Consider the following 20041-nt stretch of genomic DNA (forward strand, 5'->3'; position numbering starts at 1 on the left):
TCGGCCTCCCAAAGTGCTGGGATTACAGGCGTGAGCCACCGCTCCTGGCCCATGACACTATTTTTTATTCCTCTTAAAGAATAGCCAAAATAAGCTCCCCTATTTCCCTTTAGAGAAAAACATGGAGGAAATCTAATCTAGTGGGTTTGTTTGCAAAGTCAGTATCACATGCAGCATGACATCCTGGGGTTTAATTACTTAAACCGTCAAATTGGATATGTAATCCTAATTTCCAAATAGCATTCAATGCCTTTAAGAATTAACACAAAATTTAGATGTAAGAATTTTTCCCTAGAGCTGCTGCTGTCTCTTGACTACCATGTAGCTTCTAGTCCATGAAGCAAATGATCGGGAAATCCTAGATTCTGCGAACAACTAAATTGAGCACACTAAACCCACATAAAAAATAAAGGGAGTAATAATTACTCTTTGTTTTCAGGGAATCAGTAAAGAAAAATTAGTGGCTTGTTTGATGGTTTGTATATGCCATTTTGTTTTTCCTTGTGGGAATGAATTTTAATTTCATTCTCTTTTGGATCATTGGCATTCTTAGAGGCAAAGGAATTCAAGACACAATTCTTTCTCAATTACTAGTAAATTCCAGTTTATTACTGTTTTGCCAAAAAAAATCCATGTAGTTGATTGATAATGAGATCAGTTATTTGACAATAAACGAACTGTGAAAGTGAACAGCACCAAATACTGCATGTTTAATACATTTGAAATTAGTTACAATTGCCTTTGGTTTGGAGTCCAGAGGAAGGGGCTGCAGGATGGTAAAATGAGAGGTTTATTTAGCGTCTGGGAGAAGCTTATAAAGAGCTTAAGTCCTCATTCCTTCTAACATCTTAACAGCTGTGCAGTTTCTTACAAAATATGTTTTATCGTTTCAAGAAATGCTGTTAACCTCGCAGTTTTAAAACTGAATGAACAAGGCCTCTTGGACAAATTGAAAAACAAATGGTGGTACGACAAAGGAGAATGTGGCAGCGGGGGAGGTGACTCCAAGGTTAGCCTCAATGTCACCAAAAGCGGGTAAACAGTATGTAAAGTAATAGGTGCATCTGCTGGGAGACTGATGGTTTGGACCTCCTAATACCAGTCGAATTGCTAGTCCAGTCCCTTCACAAACTTACGTATGCAATTACTGTCAATGCAAAAATATTTGCAACCATTATCAATTTAGTGACACACTAACAAACCTAATGAAAATAGTCACTGACAATCACTGCCTTTGAAGAGGTTGTGGATCAGATGTTATAAGCCTATGAATCTCAGTTTTGGAAAGTAGGAAGGGATGTAAGTTTCTGAAAAAGCAATTTAGAGAAGAGAGGGGAGAGAGCAGGGTGGTAAACCTGTCTTGTTTTTTTCACCATTATTTTACCAGAACTTCTACCAAATATTGTTTAGTATCAGCAATAACCTGACTCCACATAGACCTGTCTAGGGTGCCTACTAAAAAGTTTTCTCCATCTAAAACTCTCAGGTTCTGTTCAAGTTAAACTACAAATCAAAGACTGTCATATGAACTACACATTTTTTGCCTTCCATAAATGGATCAAATTGCAAAATGATCAGGAAACAAAAACAAAATCAACTCAGCTTTGTCTTCTTCACTTCATATCTTAACTCCAGCTTCCTAAAATAATAGTTTTTTTTTATTTCTAAGCAATATCTAAAGAACAAAAAAGTAGGAAATTAACAGAATATACTAGGGTCCCAGAGCCCTTCTTCACTATGTATCAGTATTTTTAGACTTAAAGAAAACAGTTCATGGATGGGAAATTTCTCACCCGATCTAAAAAGCCTTTCAAATTAAGCTCACCTACATCTTCCCATCTAATAACTAGTTCTATTGCAGCAGGAGGAGGACAAACTTTTGTCTGCATTCTAGGCTCCGTCTTAAGGAGTAATAACTTATTTTATATTTTGGAGCTCCAACTGTCTGAAATGTTCTGATAGTTTTCATAAACATATAAATATATACATAGAGAAAATTATTAAATTTTATACTAATAACCTAGCATTCTTTCATGCAAATTAGAAATACCAGAAAATATCATAGAATAACACCAGAGAAAATAAAAACAAAGATATTCTATTCCATTAGAAAAAATTTAGTTTTCAAATTTTTATTGTTATCACAAATACAAGAGAAGTAAAACACTGCTTTACAGATAAAATTTTCCACAAATATAAATAATGAAGTCCCATTTTAGTGTGCATTAAAGATGTTTTCTGGAGAAAAATAAGCAAGCATAACAGAAACATATATGTTAGAAAAATCTATGTAACAAAAGTCGTTTTAATTTATTGAAATGAACTGGACAACTCAGTCAGATTTAATTAGCTTGTATCCAACTCGTTGTTTGGTACATAATGGACATTCAGTAAATATTTGTTGTCCAAAAGAATAAATTTCTCTCTAACCCTGTAGTTTCCAAAATCCAATTGCTTTTTCTTATGGTTATGCAGTGACATTACTTTCACCAAACATGAACTACACAATGTTTTAGAATGAATGCTATTTCAAATTTTTTTTTTATTATACTTTAGGTTTTATGGTACATGTGCTATTTCAAATTTTAACAAGTAGTTTTCCAACATGTTATAAAAAATTAACATAAAATGTTCTCCCAAAATGAAATATATTATGTTTTATTTTTTCCTCCAGGAATGTGTTTGCATACAAAAAAAAATCCACATAGGTTGTATATTGGTCTAAGGTTTATCAAGAGAATAGATTGTTGCACTCTAAATGTTAATAATACCCTACTCTGAATTTGCCATAAAAGATGATATTTTAAATGGCCTGACCTAACTTAAATCAAAATAAATTACTAGGAGACAGTTGTTGCTTTTTCGTTTTCATTTTGTACCATCTTCAGGTGACTGATTTTCTTTGTAAACTTACCTTACCCCTCCCATTTGGCCTGATCTTCACCACAAGAGGTAAAATAAGGAGAAAAAGTCCTGAAGTGAGAAATGCAGCTGACTCTAAAGCCTTTGTGTGTAAAACTAAAGCAGAAAAGACCAATGCTGCCAATTCAGTGCAGAAGGGAAAATACACAGAGAACTCAGCACACACATGCTGAAATCCTGGCTTAGCTGACCTTCAAATACAGAATCTTCGTAGGAGAAAACTAACTATCCCAACAGTGACTCATCTAATGAAGAAGGGAAATATGGAAACCTGTACCACACATGGAAAGGTTTCTGTGAGAGAGCTGACTCAGTTGTCATTCACAGGACTGTAACCTCTCCAGCCTTCCATTCAGCAGCAAATTATTAAACTTGTGTTTGAATGGGGCCAGGTGCCAGTACCTGTGTAGAAACAGAGAATTACCACTGTTCTTTCCCTCAAGGAGCTCATGATTTAATATAAGGAACAATTAGACTATTTGGGGTCACTGCAGCAGCTTCCCTATCACACTCCAGGCCGTGCAGTAATTAGCATCCCCACTCACCTGACAGCCACTCTCAGTGCTATGAAGTTCTGACCATAGCAGTCCTCAGCCAAGAGGCTTCACATTGAAAGGTAAAAAATTAACAACAGATATGAAGAACAGGGTCCTGCATCTTACATGAAATAAATTAAAGCAGAAATGCATGATTTGTGGGGTACAAATTCCTTCATTTGAAAACTTGATCCTTTGGTAGTGTTCATATGAGTTAATATTATTGAGATATGGTCCTCTTTTATGGTCATAAGAAATTCATACTCACTCTTGGGAATAAAATAGCAAAAATTTACTACTTGACAATGAATGAGCCAATTTGAAAATATTGATTGCAATGTCTAAAATGTATTCTCCACTTTGGTTAACCTAGTATGGTTTAGTCAAAGCACAAACCATACAAAAAATTTTAGGCCAACTTTTATGCCAGTTATTCAATCCTGGTTCTAGTTAGAAATTTTGGCAACAGCTGCAACCATCAATCACCAATTATTACAGTTACAAAATTATTTTTTCTGTTAATTTTATACTTTATTCTGTTTCTACATGTGTAAAATATGCACACTTATAAATGTGGATATTCATATAAAAATTATTTTGTAAGTGTGATTGTATCAAATAATGCTTTCTCTAGGTATTATATTTGGTGGTGCACTTCCTGATAATTTGGCACTTTGAAGAATACAGCCCATTTCTGACTTTGGTAGATGCTATACTTACAAATAAGCTGCTTTCCTCTATCACAGCCATGACAACCAATGCAATAATAATGGAATTAGTACAGAAAATACGCATTCATCAGCAGGAAAAAATGGAAAGGAAAAAAAGTTGTAGTAAACAAAAAACACTAAAGGAATCTAGCCCTTGGAGAATGACTCTCCCAGTAATGAATTCCTTGTTCTGATAGTCCACCAGTTGAACATTAATTATGGTTAATACTAAATATCTTATATTCAAAGTGTTAGTCTAATCCTCTAAAACCGGGTTACAGGTGTGAAATAGCAGAAAGGATAAAGAGGCCAGAGGGAAAAAGAAGGGCATAAGAGAAAAGACTACTTCAAGAGGGGAGAGAGAAGCCTAATGCAGTCTTCATCTTATTCACAATTTTGCCTTCAGTTGTCCCTTCTTGAAGAAACTTAAAGGAAACTCTCGAACTTTCCTCCCGTTTTCAGCACTGAGTCCTCCTCCTCCCAGCCCACCCCATTCAAGAACTGAAATATAGGATAATATAGTTTAGCACCCATGTGTTACAAAGGCTTTGGGGAGCTTGCCTGGGGACCTAAAAACCCTTAGAGTATCAGTTCAAGAAAAAAGCTTGCTCTGGATTCAAAAATCTTGCTCTGTCATTTTTTAAATTGAGCTACTTTATAGGGCACCTACTCTGAGTCAGCTACTCTGGAAAATACCGTTTTACAGAGATAAATGACAGGTGACTTCTGCTCCCAAAGGATTTGCAGGTCACTGGTAAACCCACAGTTGTGGTTATTGTAACAATCACGTCACAAATGGGGGTTGGGGGTCAGGTGCAGAGAGTAGTGGTTGGTATGGATAGGAAAACCCAGATTAACTGGGTTTAAAATAACCAGGCACCCCAATTAACCATAATCCTCAACTCACTCCACCCTCAAATTCAGCTTTTAGTAGAAAGTATTAAATCATGCTCATGTCAGATTTTAATCCAAAAAACAACATAATATTCTAGGATCATGGCAAATGTATATTACTTCTTCAGTGGAACAATGAATCTAAGCCATAGTAATGTAACACTGAAACAAAATTTAAATTATATCCAGAAACCATATAAACAAAAATAAAAATTTGTATTTTAGAATTTTTTTCAAAACTAACCATACAAAAAAATGGGTTTTAGTTTAACCAGAAGGCCCAATTAACTAGAAACATCATTTTGTGAGTCTTCTGCTATTAATATTTTTAATTGCAAAAGCTATGAAGTCATACTATCAGGAATCCTGATTAGGCTACTGCCTCGCTGTATAACTTGCTGAATTAAGCTGCCTGTGCTTTGGTTTCCTCATTTGTAAAATGTGAATGATGTTAGTGTACATGAAAAATGCTTTTAACCGTGCCTGGTACATAGTAAATGCTCAGTAAATGTTAGCTGTCACGATCACCATCATTCTTAATGCATTTCCTAGTTGTGTAGATAGGTTTTTGGAATGAATCCCCAATAAACGCATGTCTTGTAACTCCAGATGCACTCAGCATTTCCTAGAAGAACTGAGGCGCATTAGGGGATACAACCAGGCAAAATGTCCAGAAGAATATGAAAAGTCTGTCTTGGGACAAAATGAAAAACCAATAAGCCAACAAAATGGTAACAACAAAAGATCCTGAAACTTTCTGCTTTCCATTCATCATCTTAGCCTTCATATTGTAATATGGGAGTGAAAACTGAAAGAATTATTAAACTCCTTGGAATATTGATGCCAGGTAATGACTGATGTCCTCCTCCCTGAAACTCCTAATACAATATTTAGTGTTGAAGGAATCAAAGATGGTAGAGGAGACAAATAGAGTCTCTAATAAATATAAATAGAGTCTTCTTATAAGAGGAGTTTGTCTATTCAGAAAAATCTTGATTACCTCTAACCTGTTTTTTTTTGTTGCTAAGAATTTGTGGAATATATTACAGTCACTTCACCTTGTACTTAAAGTACATTAATATGCTTTAAGATTCAAGATAGATGAAAAGATAAATAGATGATAGATTCAAGATAGACAAGATAGATGAAAATTGCTTCTGGTGATATTATTTATGTTAAAGACTGCAATTTAGAAGGAAAGTATCATCATGGGCTTATATTTTAAAATAATTATTTACATATTTGTCTCCTGGTGACCTTCCTCTGCATAAGATGATCTTTTGTAACACTGAAATCACCCACCTTTTTCAATTAGGTTTTGGATGAAAGCGGTCAAGAAGTCAATTTAATGATGGATACTGTAGACATACTTTTATAGCATAAAGTCAAATACCATGAGCTGAATCATAATGCATGCAAGGAATGAAATCAGTCCTACCTAGCTTCTATTTCAGTCTGTCAACCTGCAGCCACTTCCTTAATTTTGAAAGAGAACAAAAAGAAGCTTCTGGATTTTGAATGACTGCCACATTTATGTGGGGAAAATGGTAAATGTTTCAGAAACCCAACCAAGGCCAATAGTTTTGGATTCACAGTAATTGCATACATTTTATTTAAAAATCCTCCCTAGCAGTATGTGCCTGTTACCTAAAGCGATGGAGCAGGCCCCAGTTTTATGTCTGATTCTAAACCTGGGCCTACAGTACAAGACATAGCACCTACTGTGGCCTCTGCTCTGTCACTTTGCCATGCGATTCTAATGTAGTTTTACTTGAATAACATAAAATAACATATATAATGTTATTTATGTTATTTTCCACGTGAAGAACTCCTGTAAACCTTGCCGTTTTGAAACTCAGTGAGGCAGGCGTCTTAGACAAGCTGAAAAACAAATGGTGGTACGATAAAGGTGAATGTGGACCCAAGGACTCTGGAAGCAAGGTCAGTCGCTGCAGTTCGGGGCCTCCTCTTGTGTTCACAAAGCAGTAAACGGGAGCAATTGTCAAAAGTATGTGGAAACCATAAAAACTGAACATTATACACTCAGCCACTGCCTAAATTAAAAGCTAATGTCATAAATTTCAACCATAGAGATGGTCTTTCCAGGAAACTGCAACCTGCTCCCCAATATTAAGACTTTTAAATTAACTTAAAACTGCAAAAATTTTTAAATAACAAAATTCCTTTTACATTATTCTCAAACTTACGTACCACTAATAAAAGTAGTGTTTTGGGGGATAGTTTTTTTGTTTGTTTTGGAGGCAAAGACTTCATGAAATCATGTTATTTCAAGAACTGATGTATTCTCAAAACAGGAAATCAGTAGTAAACCAGAAAAAGGAGATTCTAAATATTAAATAAATGCTTACTCAGAGGTTCAGTCTTTTGTCACCATAGTGCCGAGCATTCCACTTTAGTTTGAAGAACCTCCATTATATTTCTGTGCTGATAGATAAACAGAGTGAACCTTTCAATTCTACTTGCCCAATTGAAATTGTTTTAATTAATCAATGTTTATGAATAATATTCTTAAGTTCTAAGATCTCTTAATCATAAATTCTTTTTTAAACAATGCAGGAAAAAAATTAAAAATGCAGGAACCTATATGCCTAATTCTGTTGAGTACAAATAAAAGTAGTGGAAATAGTTATGTTTTTATTTTTTTTTAAAAATTACAAGTTTATCAGTGAATCTAAATACCTACACAAGTTGATAGACTATAGTAACAGCACCTGAAAGCCAGAGCTGAAGGTTCTTGGAATCCCCTTTTATTTCTTTCTGTATCTTCTTTAAGAAAGAAAACAAATTACTGGATATTCTAAGATGTTAAACATGTGACTGCTTTAAATAGGAGAGCCTCAATTAATTTAAGGAGACAAACTAATGTTAATGAATCCCTTTCAGGCCTTATCCCTATATTTTAATCATTTCTGTCTGCCCTTTAACCAGAGTGGAATGAGACAAGCTTGGCCAGATAATTAAACCATTACCTGAAATCCTGATGTAAAGTCAGACAAGCGCAAATACTTAAAGAGTAATTATTTTAAAAATGAAGTTACCCTAAAATGTTTGGTCCAGTCAGTTGATGTTGTGACTAAGATGACAGTGTATATAGTGCATCTTTTGAGTTAAATACTCTCCTATAAAACTCGTTAAGGGTCTGAATCACATTTTGCACAAAACATACTGCTGAGAAGATAATGACTACAGGGCATCCTTCAGGTAGTCTACCAAAATAATTCTCGCAATAATATTATGTAATAGGCATATTTATAATTTATTAAACAATTTTGAATTCTTGTTACAATTTTAGTATCTTCCAATCATGAGAGTAGGACTTAGAGATTATTCTGGATTTATTATGAGATTATATGTATACTGAAGCTCTGAAGAATAATATCTCTAAAATATTAATGGACTAAGCATTTTTAAGTGGGAATTATATTGTATTTTTAATTAATAAAAATAATTATAAATTCATCTATACATAAATAACTTATTTCTCAATTGACCATAATAATTTATATATTTTTTAAAGTTATCTTAAAAAATTACTTGAGTTACACACAGATAATTATTTCTAAACAGTGTATAATATGCAAAAGTAACATTTTCCATGAGATTTCCCTTGTAGATGTAACTGAAAGAACAAATAATGTGTACCTTGGCACATTATTTGCATATATTTGGTAAATTAATGATGAACAAAATGTGAAACCATCAGCTCAACAACTCCTTAGTTGCTCAACTAGGAAATGTGGAGTTGGATTTATTCAAGAGAAATCTCAAACATTAAAAGTATATTCTAATAGAAGCAAAGCCAAAAGACATCCCCTTTCTCCCATAATTGGATTTTAAACCTGTCATTTTCAAACTTAACAATAATAAGCCCACTTCTGCCACTCTATGTAAATATATAAATGCTTATATATTGCTAAGTATAATGGTTTTCGTTGCATATTTAATAATGATAAAATGTTACCGATTTCATTGAATGTAATTAGATACAATTTGTTGATAACTATTATAATTTTACTTCTCCCAAGAGCTATAAGCTTTATGTTTAAGTCCATTAGCCTCCATCAGTGACTTATACTTGTAAATAATTTCAGGTTAAATTAAGCATTTACTTTCATTGGCTTTTTGGATTTCATGTGTTCTTTTACCTTTTGGATGTGACATTTCCACAGTTAACTGAAGTGTCTTTATCCCCCCTAGGACAAGACGAGTGCCTTGAGCCTGAGCAATGTAGCAGGCGTCTTCTACATTCTGGTTGGCGGCTTGGGCTTGGCAATGCTGGTGGCTTTGATAGAGTTCTGTTACAAGTCCAGGGCAGAAGCGAAGAGAATGAAGGTGGCAAAGAGTGCACAGACTTTTAACCCAACTTCCTCGCAGAATACCCAGAATTTAGCAACCTATAGAGAAGGTTACAACGTATATGGAACCGAAAGTATTAAAATTTAGGGGTAGGACTTAGGCCCGACTACAGTGAGTGGGGGATGCATCCTGTGAACGCAGTGTTGTGACCTGTCTGTCCAGTGGTGGTATTGCTTGCTTCTAATTAGAGCTTTATATTTTTGAAAACTTCAGTGCAAATTGGTTCGGTTTTCTTTGGCTGCAGATGTACTGTTTGAAACTTTATGTTGCCAATAGATATCTGCATTGCAAGGGTCGGAAAGATAAAAACAAACCAGAATTGCTCTGTGAAATGATTTAAACAGTATATTCTACCTGAAATTTGGGGAAAATTGGAAATTAGATCTGGGCTTCCTTGCACGTAGACTGGGCAAATCTTTTCTGTAACAGTTCAATTTTAGGGTAGGTGCTAAAAAATAAGCACAAAATCTGTTCCAAGTGATCAAAACCCAGACAGTTGCCTATTTTTGACAAGGTCATATTGTTTTCTGAGGACCAATACATGTACAAACTCCAAGGTACAGAGTATGTGCTCAATGAATTTTGGCTTCTCTTCTAATCTGTTTCACATTAGCCATCATTCTACATTTTTAAAACATGAAATCCCACTTTTTATTTATCTGATGGTAGTCCTTGAGCCAGACCTTTAAGGAAGAGTGATCATCAGAATATTGACTACAATTCACATTTATTAGATGAAATTCAACTTTTATGCTCAAAGTATCACTAAGGTAAACAGACATTTTAGGCAATAGAGCAGTTTTTCCATCAGAGACGTCAGCAATATTTGTGTCCTGTAGGAAAGATTCAGAAAAAGATAAAAATTACAGTGAGTCATTATAAACTATTTTTTTTTAATTTCCATTGCTTTTAAGCAATCCAGGTCAGCCCCACTTACTCACATCCTCTCATAATGGCACAATAAAAAATTGTAAGCATTCAGTAAAATATAGGAGATGGAGATTTTTTTTTTAAATCTAAATGTCCACTTCTTTCCTCTAGTAATAGGAAGTAGCTTTAAAATAAGATCTGAAAGGATTTGTTATTGCTCTTCCTAAAGTCAGGACTCTAAAACCCATTTTCTAAAATTATCTATAATAGCTAACTGAATAGGCTGCTCAGTTTCATTACAACGATAAATGAGTCTTTGAATTTCCAAGAGATATTTGGTACTTGATGTACCTTAGAGTCAAAAACCCGATATACTTTCAGTAAGATGTACATCTGAGTTTACACCAGCTAAACACTCTTGATTTTTATATTTATTTATATGAAAGCTTTTGAAATACTTGTATCTTAAAGCAAAGAGCCAATGCCATCCCTTTTTATCAAGATCTAATTGCTTTCATCCATAAATATAATGTAGAAATCAGTGACTGAGTACAATAGCACATAGATAGTTCCAAAATGATTCTTTCCTAATTTTGTGAAAAAGAATTAAGAACTAAATCCTCAATTCATTCGATCCAAACATTTTTAGCATGTCTTATAATAGCAAAACTACAAAGTGGGATAATATGAAGGTGTCTTAGCCATTAGAAGAATGCTTTCATCTTAATGTTTACAGAGTTGATGAGAGACTTTTTTCAAATTGAGAAAAACAATACTTGATTAGTTTTCAGAGCCAATTATTTGGACTGAATTCTGAGATGAATTTTATAAGATGTCCTTACTAGATTTTGTTACCAGTTCATTAAAACTGACTTTTCTTTGGCATAACAAAGGCACTCCAGCCATCATCAGCAAGGTACAAGGGTGGGGAAGCAAAGCAAATAAAAAAAGAGTATTAGAAATTTTTAGAAATAAATACTGTGTATGCTAGTTCATTTCAAAGTTCAGGGAAGTTATTAAAAGGAGATGTAAATTCCCACGTCATATACATACAATTTACATATAACATTGTATTTGGAGTCACAACTTGAAATTGAAGTTCCTCACATGAATTTCCTTTAGAGGTAGATTTGAACGTTTAAGGCAATAAATTTCAAATAAATAGGAAGCATTCATTGGACATTTTAAAAGACAGTGGCATTCGGGATAAATGAAATAATCTGTGCCTGTCAAAACTTATAAGTAAGCAGTTTTTATTGTACTCTCAAATTAAAGGAAAACTTTCATAAACTCTATGACCATAATTATGGAAATGATGGGTAATTCAAAAATAATATTGCCCCAGAATCCCAAAACAAAACTGACACCTTCAATCCATGGTAGATTCTAGTAAAAAGTGATCATCCCTCAAGGGAACATAAGCCACAACAATCCAACAAAACCCAGACCATATGTAAAATTACTAGAAAGTTTTCCAGTTTGAGGAGCCTCAAAAGGTTCACATCAAGATGAATAGAAATGGCATTTTATGGAAGATACAGATGATGTAAGTATAGGAAATAAAAATGCTAAAACAGATTTAAAGGAAAATAAGTCAAAGTTTTATTAAGTAATACACTTCATTGCATTAATCTATAAAAAAGGAGGGTGTATTTGAGATTATATAGAATTCTTCAACCTTTGGAAGTTTTCCTTTTCCCACAAACATGATCAAGAAAAGGAAGAAAACAAAAACAGATTTGTATGGCAAAAGCTTTCTGTAAACACTTTTTAAAAATTAACATGCTTTTATTAATGGTATTTTAGTATTTCCTCTTGAAGAAAAATTAAAACAAAGCTAAACTAGTGGATTTTAACAAATAATTGTCTATTTTACTTAACATTAAATGTTGAAAGGGAATCTAAGGAAACATATTCAGACTTTGATTTTGGTTTTGTTTAAATTTGGTGATTAGTAGATACCTATGAATTCTCTGGAACCACCTTTCCTAAATCTCTTGTTAAACAAGAGATGAGTGGTTTGGAGACTCTGAGTGGTTTGGGGACTCTTTCAAAGATTTAAGATGGGCTAATACATTGGTTTGGATTAGACTCGTGGATATTCATTTTTCTTGTTTTCATCAGCATATGGTTTTATCTAACTAATATAAACTTCCTAAATCTGCTCCCAAATTGTTTTCTTTAGAAGATTATGGAAAATGCCAATGCTGTAACTGGAGTATTCCATATAGTTAGGTACTCACTAAAGAGTTCTGACCCCCAAAATGTCCATCTAAAACACATAAAACGGAAAAGATTACACTAGAAAGTTATTTAGCATCTTGATACCAAGTCTTGGCTTATGTTTGTTAAATATATTTTGTTGCTAGATTTTCTTGATATAAATAGTACTGCTTTGCTAATACTTCTTTTTATACACACACCCAAAAGCATATGTACTTTAATATTGAGTAGGAAAACATTCACCTCCAGTAACACAATCTCCCCAAAGTCTCACTTCAAAAACAAGACTATTGCAGCCATGTACACTTTTTAGTTCCCTTGGTGAGATTATTCTATATGGGTGAGGTTCTTGATTAAGGGATTCTTTCAAATGCTCAAATGGAATTGAATTGTTTCATTTCTAACTTCCTCACTGGTGCAGTGAAATTCAATTCTGATCAATTTAAAATAGTGGGCAATGTATTCATTTACATTTTTAGGGTACAATTTACATACAATAAAATCTACCCTTTTTAGTGTACAGTTCTGCAGGTTTGATAAATTATGAATAATTTTAGAATATTATTCTATCAGTTTCATTTACAAGAAAGATAAAAAGTATCTTCCTATATAGGGTCATTCATCCACTCAACAAATATTTACTGAGTGCCTATTATATGCCAAATAAAAGACAGAAGGACTTTGATTTCAACGGACTAATAGAAGATAATCAGGTAGAAGTGTTGTTTTTCTCTAAAATCCTTGTTATATTTCCATGATTTCTAAATATAAAAACTGTCCAAGTTTCTGTAAAGACCATATCCTGAGTTCTGATTATGATGATAAGTATTAATTTTTAAGATTGTTTACTGAAACAGAACTGTGAGATTGACCTTGATTTTGTCATTTATATGTCATTACTAGCAATTTGACTTCAACTTTCTGAAGTTTTCAGAGTAACTGATCCGTAAACATTTTTACTCCACCAGTTTTTAAACTAGTTACTAATTTCATTACTTAATATATAATTTTTCTAATATTTGAGCTCCAGGGCAGAATAAACACAGGGATAGAGTTTCCTAAAGATTTGGATAAACTTGAATTCACAACAGAGAATTAGATACATGCTGAGTTGTGAGTTATGAACTAAGTCATAACAAACTTAGGGAATCACTCCTTTACCCTATTTTCCTCTTAAGTTATAATTCTAGCTACTAGAAAGAATTTAGACAGTGAATGAACAGTAATGAGACTAACATAATAACAGTGCCTGTTTCTCCTTTGTGTAATGTTATCTGCTATGTAATGTGATAAGGAGCAGGAATTTACTGATTTCAGATCCCTGACTCTATAACCTCAATATGGGAGGTTCCCCAGTCATGACCATTCAGTAGGCTTTGAAACATATCCCTTTTCAGTGCACCCCTTTTAAATACAGTTCTTAAAATATGAGCCTTAGTGTCCATAATAGCATAGAATGAACTATATGTCACTAATTGTGCTGTTCTGGGTCATGTCTATAACTGGTGTGAATGAATGAAGTGTCTGTGGATAGGTCTGTGTTATAAAACAGGAAGATCTGTCATGAATAGTCTATACATATCGTTTGTTTAGGTACTTCATTAGTTCTGGTAGTCTAATCCTTGCACTGTAAAGACATTTCATGACAAGGAAATACTATTTAAAGAATGTTGTCAAACATAAAAGAGCTTTTAAGCTCATCCAGAAGTACTAAGACATACAGTGCAGCAAGTTAAAAGATGTTTCCTGCCCAGATTTACTAACAGTAGTTAAATATTATAATTTTAGAATTAGTTTTTCTACAGGTAGGACCACAAACTCTAGACAGATTCATTCTTCGGTGTAGTTAAGCTTTCCTTTCCCTGGATAAGCAGTTTTCATATGACCAAAAGAACATGGAAAAAAATGCAGATGTCTAATTATTTATATTTCGGTGTTTGTTGTGGAACATATTGTTGAAGAAACAGAAATATGGTAACACTCCGCATTCTTTCTGCTTCCTTTCCATGCAACCCAGCTGACCTTTTCCGAAGCCATAAGAAACAAAGCCAGATTATCCATCACTGGGAGTGTGGGAGAGAATGGCCGCGTCTTGACGCCTGACTGCCCAAAGGCTGTACACACTGGAACTGCAATCAGACAAAGTTCAGGATTGGCCGTCATTGCATCGGACCTACCATAAAAACCAAAAAAATAATTGAGTGCCTTAATTAAACTGTTGGTGACTGGTGGAAACGCAGCCCTGAGGGACACGCCACGCGCGGGTCTTTGCTAAACCATTCCTTTGGCTGACAGCGGGAAGTCCGTCCTAACGCGCTGGCCGGACATCAGCAGCAGCAACGTGTGCATGAGCTCAGCTCGGAAACCCAAACTCAGATTTTATATCAGGAAAACTCACAATTTAGGTTTTTTTTGGGGAGTGGGTGGGGGAGGGATCTGGGATGGGTGTATTAACAGCTACAAATTTCATTCGAGTGGACTCAAAAACTAATCATACTTGTGAGTTAGCGCATTAAACTGTGAAGTTCTTGCTCAGAAAGGCCTTCGTCGTCACTGGAAAGGATGAAATAGTTGTAGAAGTCCGTGAACATGCTAACCTGTGTCTCTAGAACACCCATATAGTCCATGGAAGAAAATCCAGCTGAGAAAACAAATCACTAAACTGTGATAAGAAAATAATGAACAAACATGTAAATCCTGTGGGAAAAAAAATAAAGGAAGTATGTACACTTACTTTGGAGAAAACAAATACTGAAACATGCTTGCTTTTTAACTGACGTAAATTCAGTAGAGGACAACACAATTCTTTTTTCTAACCATCTTAAGGAACAATACATTGCAATAATTGATATAAATGCCATCACTGTAATAAACTTTAGAGACTTTTTTTTATAAAAGTTGTTGGTCATCTTCTTGTTTGCTGTAACCTTCACTATGTCACATGAGTCGGTTCACTGACTGCATTTGTCTCACAACCAGGAAGAAAAGCAAAAGGAAGAAAACGTTTAGGTTCAATCATCAGTCTGCGGTGTAGACTCGAAAGAGATGACAGGTCACTCATGTTAATGGTATTATTTATAATCTCGTTCTGTGTACAACATTGTGGTTTTTGTACCCACCAAAAAGAATAAAACAGCAGATGTTCTTACAATATCTACAGAGCTTAAAAGTTTTTTCTTATTGTTATAAAAGTTATTTGAGAAATTATAAGACTGTAAGAGAGATTGTATTAGTGGTGGACCATAGTGGAAAATGTAGCTAGCCCTCATTATTTTTTGCATACTAAGCTACCCCTCTTTTTCAGATCTTGACTCATTAACAGATTAAATTGTCAAAGATGGAGTCTTTGAGTTGGGGAATGAATCACTGTCCTAACAACAACATACCTTGTAACTGTGTGTTGAAATTTTACTTGACTGTATTTTGCTGCATAAAATTATGTGTTTCTTGGGCTTCTCCCCTTATTCCTATTGTTCCCTTTAAATCATATGAAGGCATTCATAATAGCTTGGGGTAGATAACAAATGAAGAATTAGTCTTTGTTTTCAACTGGAAATTGTAAAGAAAATTATACTCATGTTTATTTATAAAAATCACCTTATATATGAATTAAAGTAACATGGTTCAAAAGAAGGTTTGGTTCATTTGAAATAATAAATAAGTACCCTAATACAGATAAAAATCATGTACTTAGGGTATTGGCAGAAAGCACAAGTTAGGATGATTTCAGAAGTCTGGCCTTGAAGGATGAATTGAGTTTTAACAGGAGGAGAAGGTGTTAAGAGCCATATGAGTGAGCAGTGGCCCAAAGCCATACAAATCAATGGCTCATTTAAGGAATGAATGCTATTAGATGGGCTAGTGAGAGCACAGGGATATTATGGAAGATAAAGTTGGAAAAGCTGAAGGACTGATTTTCTTCCATCAACTCTCAAGATCCCATTTCCCATTCAATCTCTGTGCTGCAGTAATAGCAATCTTAAACAGTATAAATCACACACACCCCACCCCACCCCCCCCCCCACACACACACACAGGTCCCTCAGGAAAAATTCCAAGCTCTTGAGAAGATCACATGAGCCCCTTCATGACCTGGCCCTTGCTTATTTCTTCCAGGACTTCTGTCACTTCTATCCAGCTATTCCCGTCAGCAAATGAACCTCCAAAGCAGCACATGGAGCACTGCATAGACTATTTCCTCAGTGCGTAACTCCTCCCTGTCTCCTCTTTACCGAGTAACTTGTACTCATCCTTCAATACTCAAATTGAATTTTACTTACCCTGAAAAGATTTCCATGGCTATCCACCACTCCCCTGCCTGTGAGACTGAGTTAGGTGCCCTTTTTAATGTCTTTCCCCCATCACGGCACTTACCATACTGCATTGTAATTGCCTGTGTACTCGTCTGTATAACTACTAGACTGTAAGCTCCTTGAGGGCAGGGACTGTGTCTATCTTGTTCACAGTTGTATCCCCAGCACCCAGCACAGTGCCTGGCATATTGTAGGTGCTTAATAAATATTTGTTGAATGAATGAGTGAATTGAATTGAATTAATTTAATTAAGTGAAAGCAGAAAAACAGCATCTTTTCCTATTAACAGTCTCTAGACTATATTTTAGGTAATATGGTCCTCAATTGAATGATCGTTCAACTCATGATTATTCAAGTTTATGATGATATGTATTCAGTACAGTACTCAATAAGTTACTTGAGATATTCAACACTTAGTAATAAAACAGGCTTTGTGTTAGATGACTTTGAGGCTAATATAAGTGTTCTGAACACATGTAAGCTATGCTAAGCTAACCTACTATGTTCAACAAGTTAGATGTATTCAATGCATCTTCAACTTATACTATTTCAACTGAAGATGGGTTTATTGGGATATAAACCCATTGTAAGTTGAGGAGCATATGTATATGGTGAGCCAAATGAAGCTTGCAAGTTGGCTGATTTCATAGTGTTGTCTATGTCACTGGAAAGTGTGGCTTAAAAAAAAAAAGTTGATCTGATAAATTTTCTGTTCAGATAAGACTATACTCCATGTAACTGTATATAGTTGTGGAATCATTTGTTTGGCTGGATAAACTGTTGTTAAAAAAAAACAACTAACACAGAACAGGGTTTTGGTGTGGTTTTTAGTCATATTTCCAAAGGTATCTTTCATTTAAGCCTCAGAGTGGATTCATGATATGAAGTTAGAGAGTTATTTCTTATAGTAAAGAATAATTGTGGCCAAAACAAAATTTGAAGTTTGACATCAGTAAAAAGGGCTATCTCTCTGGATTCCAGTCTGGTGATATGATATAAAACTAGGAAATATGACTTTGAAACATTTATGTTTAAGTTAAACATAAATTTAACTTTTCACTTAAAACATTTGGTCCCACAAAGTGAAGAACCCAGTTACCAAACAAGATCACTGTGTGTTGATTCTGAACATATTGGCTAAAGCCAACTTTGAGGCTAGATCAGCTAGTTAAATGCATACAATGAGCATGTTAGAAAGATCTAAAGAGCCTTCAAGAGAGCCACTTTGTTACACTCAATTCAATAACTATTTGTTCAAAATGTACTTGCAGACTACCAACTCATTCAATTTCCCTAAAGAATAGCACAGAGAAGTTGTTCAATATATTTTTGTCAATTCATAAACATAACTTTACATATTAAGTTAGTATCAGTGGAAAAAAATATTCAGATAATTTTCCTAGAAAGTAAAATATCCCAATTTGCAACATCAGTGAAGTGGTGATAGGAATAAGAACTAAATGAAAGGTGACATCCAGAAAGTTTATGAAAAGACAGACAAAAATGTGCAGATTCATCTGCCTTATACCTATTTAAATGATGCTGCTTGAAAAATGTACCTTTTCATACACGTTCGTAAAAGGATTTCAGTTTCAGATAGTTCAGCAAGCTAGAGTACTTAACCTTTGTAAAGCCAAATGCAAATATAGTAGGTGATATATTTTTGTATTTTCTAAGCAGCTAATATCAGTAGTCTTTTCAAAGGATAACTTTTCTTTTTCAATAAAAAATTTTGATAAATTATAAAGAGCAAGAGATAAGACATAGAAATTATATCTCAAATAGCAACAGAAAACCCAATTGTTTTCCATGAAATAAGAAAAGCCTGTTTGTTGGTCTGTCTTTGACTTTATTTTCTTAGGGGGAAAAGTAGACCCAAAAAATGAAGAAAAGTAAAAGATAAAGGGAAAGAAGACATTTAGAAAACAGAAAGCTTGGTAAAAGGCCCATAGGATCCCCCTGGGTAGCCAAGTTGACTTGAGAGAACAGAAAAGTTGACATATAATTTCTACACTGTAAGATGTGGAATGTTCAATGTAATCTTCCTGTGACATGTGTGCCTCCAGTTTAAGTTTCCCTACATGCCACAGACTGGTATTTGTGGTTCCCTTGAAGGAGGGAAACAAAGAGAAAATTCTAAGTCCCATGTTTCCATGGATGTTAGCCTATAAATAACCCTAATAATATGTCTCCTTCCCACAGAGATATGCATAAATCTAGATTGGGATTTTCCTTCCATGTGGCAAAGAACAAGCGTTCATTTGATTTTTTCTGAATCTGAAGAAAATGGTAGGTTGAGCAAACTTCCATTGCATAAATACCTGTTTTTTAGCCAGCTGTACTGACTGGAAAGTGTCATGAACAACAAAGTAAGTAAAAAACGCAGAAAATATGTAATATCACTAAAGAAAATTTTTGTTAAATCACAATGCCTAGTACATGGCTTGAAGGAAAAGGTTACTTAGGAGTTTCATAGTCCCACAATCTCAAGTATAAAGACAGCTTGTTCAAGTAATATACCATTATGATTTCCTTCTCAGAGTTTGTACATTTCTCCAACAGTTCTGAATTTCCTAAACATTTAGTAATGGCTTAAAGCTGTGTCTGTAGAGCATTATTTGTGCAGTTGGGTAGGTCTGTAGTCATAGGCAATCAATGTTTCAATAAATGATTTAATGAACTGTTTGACTAAATGAATAAAGAAATGAATGAATAAAGACCCTCTAAAGAATTTTATGATCATTCCCTGTATGAAAACTTCTCCCAGCTCCTCAGAGCTAATTGCCAACATAAATGGGAGTCTTTCAGCATTTTTTTAAAACAAAGAGATTTGGAACAATTTTGTTCACAGCTGGCTCAATCTAGAGATTTGCCTAATCCTTTGGCCACCTTAAACTGATGCTGTGTCAAACTTCTAAAACAGGGCATTTTAAAATCCCATCTGCCTGAAATTTTTGCAGAACCATACTTCCCACCAATATTCTGTTTTTATATCTAAGCACAGTCAGTGTCAGCCAGCATCTTTAAGCTTCCAAGACCACCATCAAAGTAGGTGGCTGCAGGCTCATTGGGACTTGCACAGGAATGGGTGACACTAACTTGAGATTTAATGAAAACCCTGGGACTTGACCCGGTAGGTCTATATCCATGTCATCCTTGGTCACAGCTTCACATCTAAATCATTCCATTAATCTCT

The 20041-nt window shown here is 34.5% G+C and overlaps 1 protein-coding gene across 5 annotated transcripts in view; it reads left to right on the plus strand.

The window, feature by feature from the left end:
• GRIA4 (glutamate ionotropic receptor AMPA type subunit 4) overlaps positions 1-17066 on the plus strand; it is a 381426-nt gene extending 364360 nt beyond the window's left edge. The window contains exons 15-17 of one of the 5 annotated variants that reach the window (XR_010127632.1): positions 895-1009; positions 6889-7003; positions 9281-9415. Coding sequence is in view for 3 of the 5 variants with exons in the window: in XM_054440025.2 (XP_054296000.2) it covers positions 895-1009; positions 9281-9415; positions 14550-14714 (415 nt within the window). In the remaining 2 variants the exon portion in view is untranslated. Of the gene's footprint in view, positions 1-894; positions 1010-6888; positions 7004-9280; positions 9529-14549 lie in introns of those variants that run through there. The other 4 variants (XM_054440025.2, XM_063671385.1, XM_054440024.2 and 1 more) reach the window with 4 other exon arrangements.
• Positions 17067-20041: the final 2975 nt, after the last annotated feature.

This window comes from Pongo pygmaeus, chromosome 9, assembly GCF_028885625.2.
Source record: "Pongo pygmaeus isolate AG05252 chromosome 9, NHGRI_mPonPyg2-v2.0_pri, whole genome shotgun sequence".
Taxonomy (NCBI): Eukaryota; Metazoa; Chordata; class Mammalia; order Primates; family Hominidae; genus Pongo; species Pongo pygmaeus.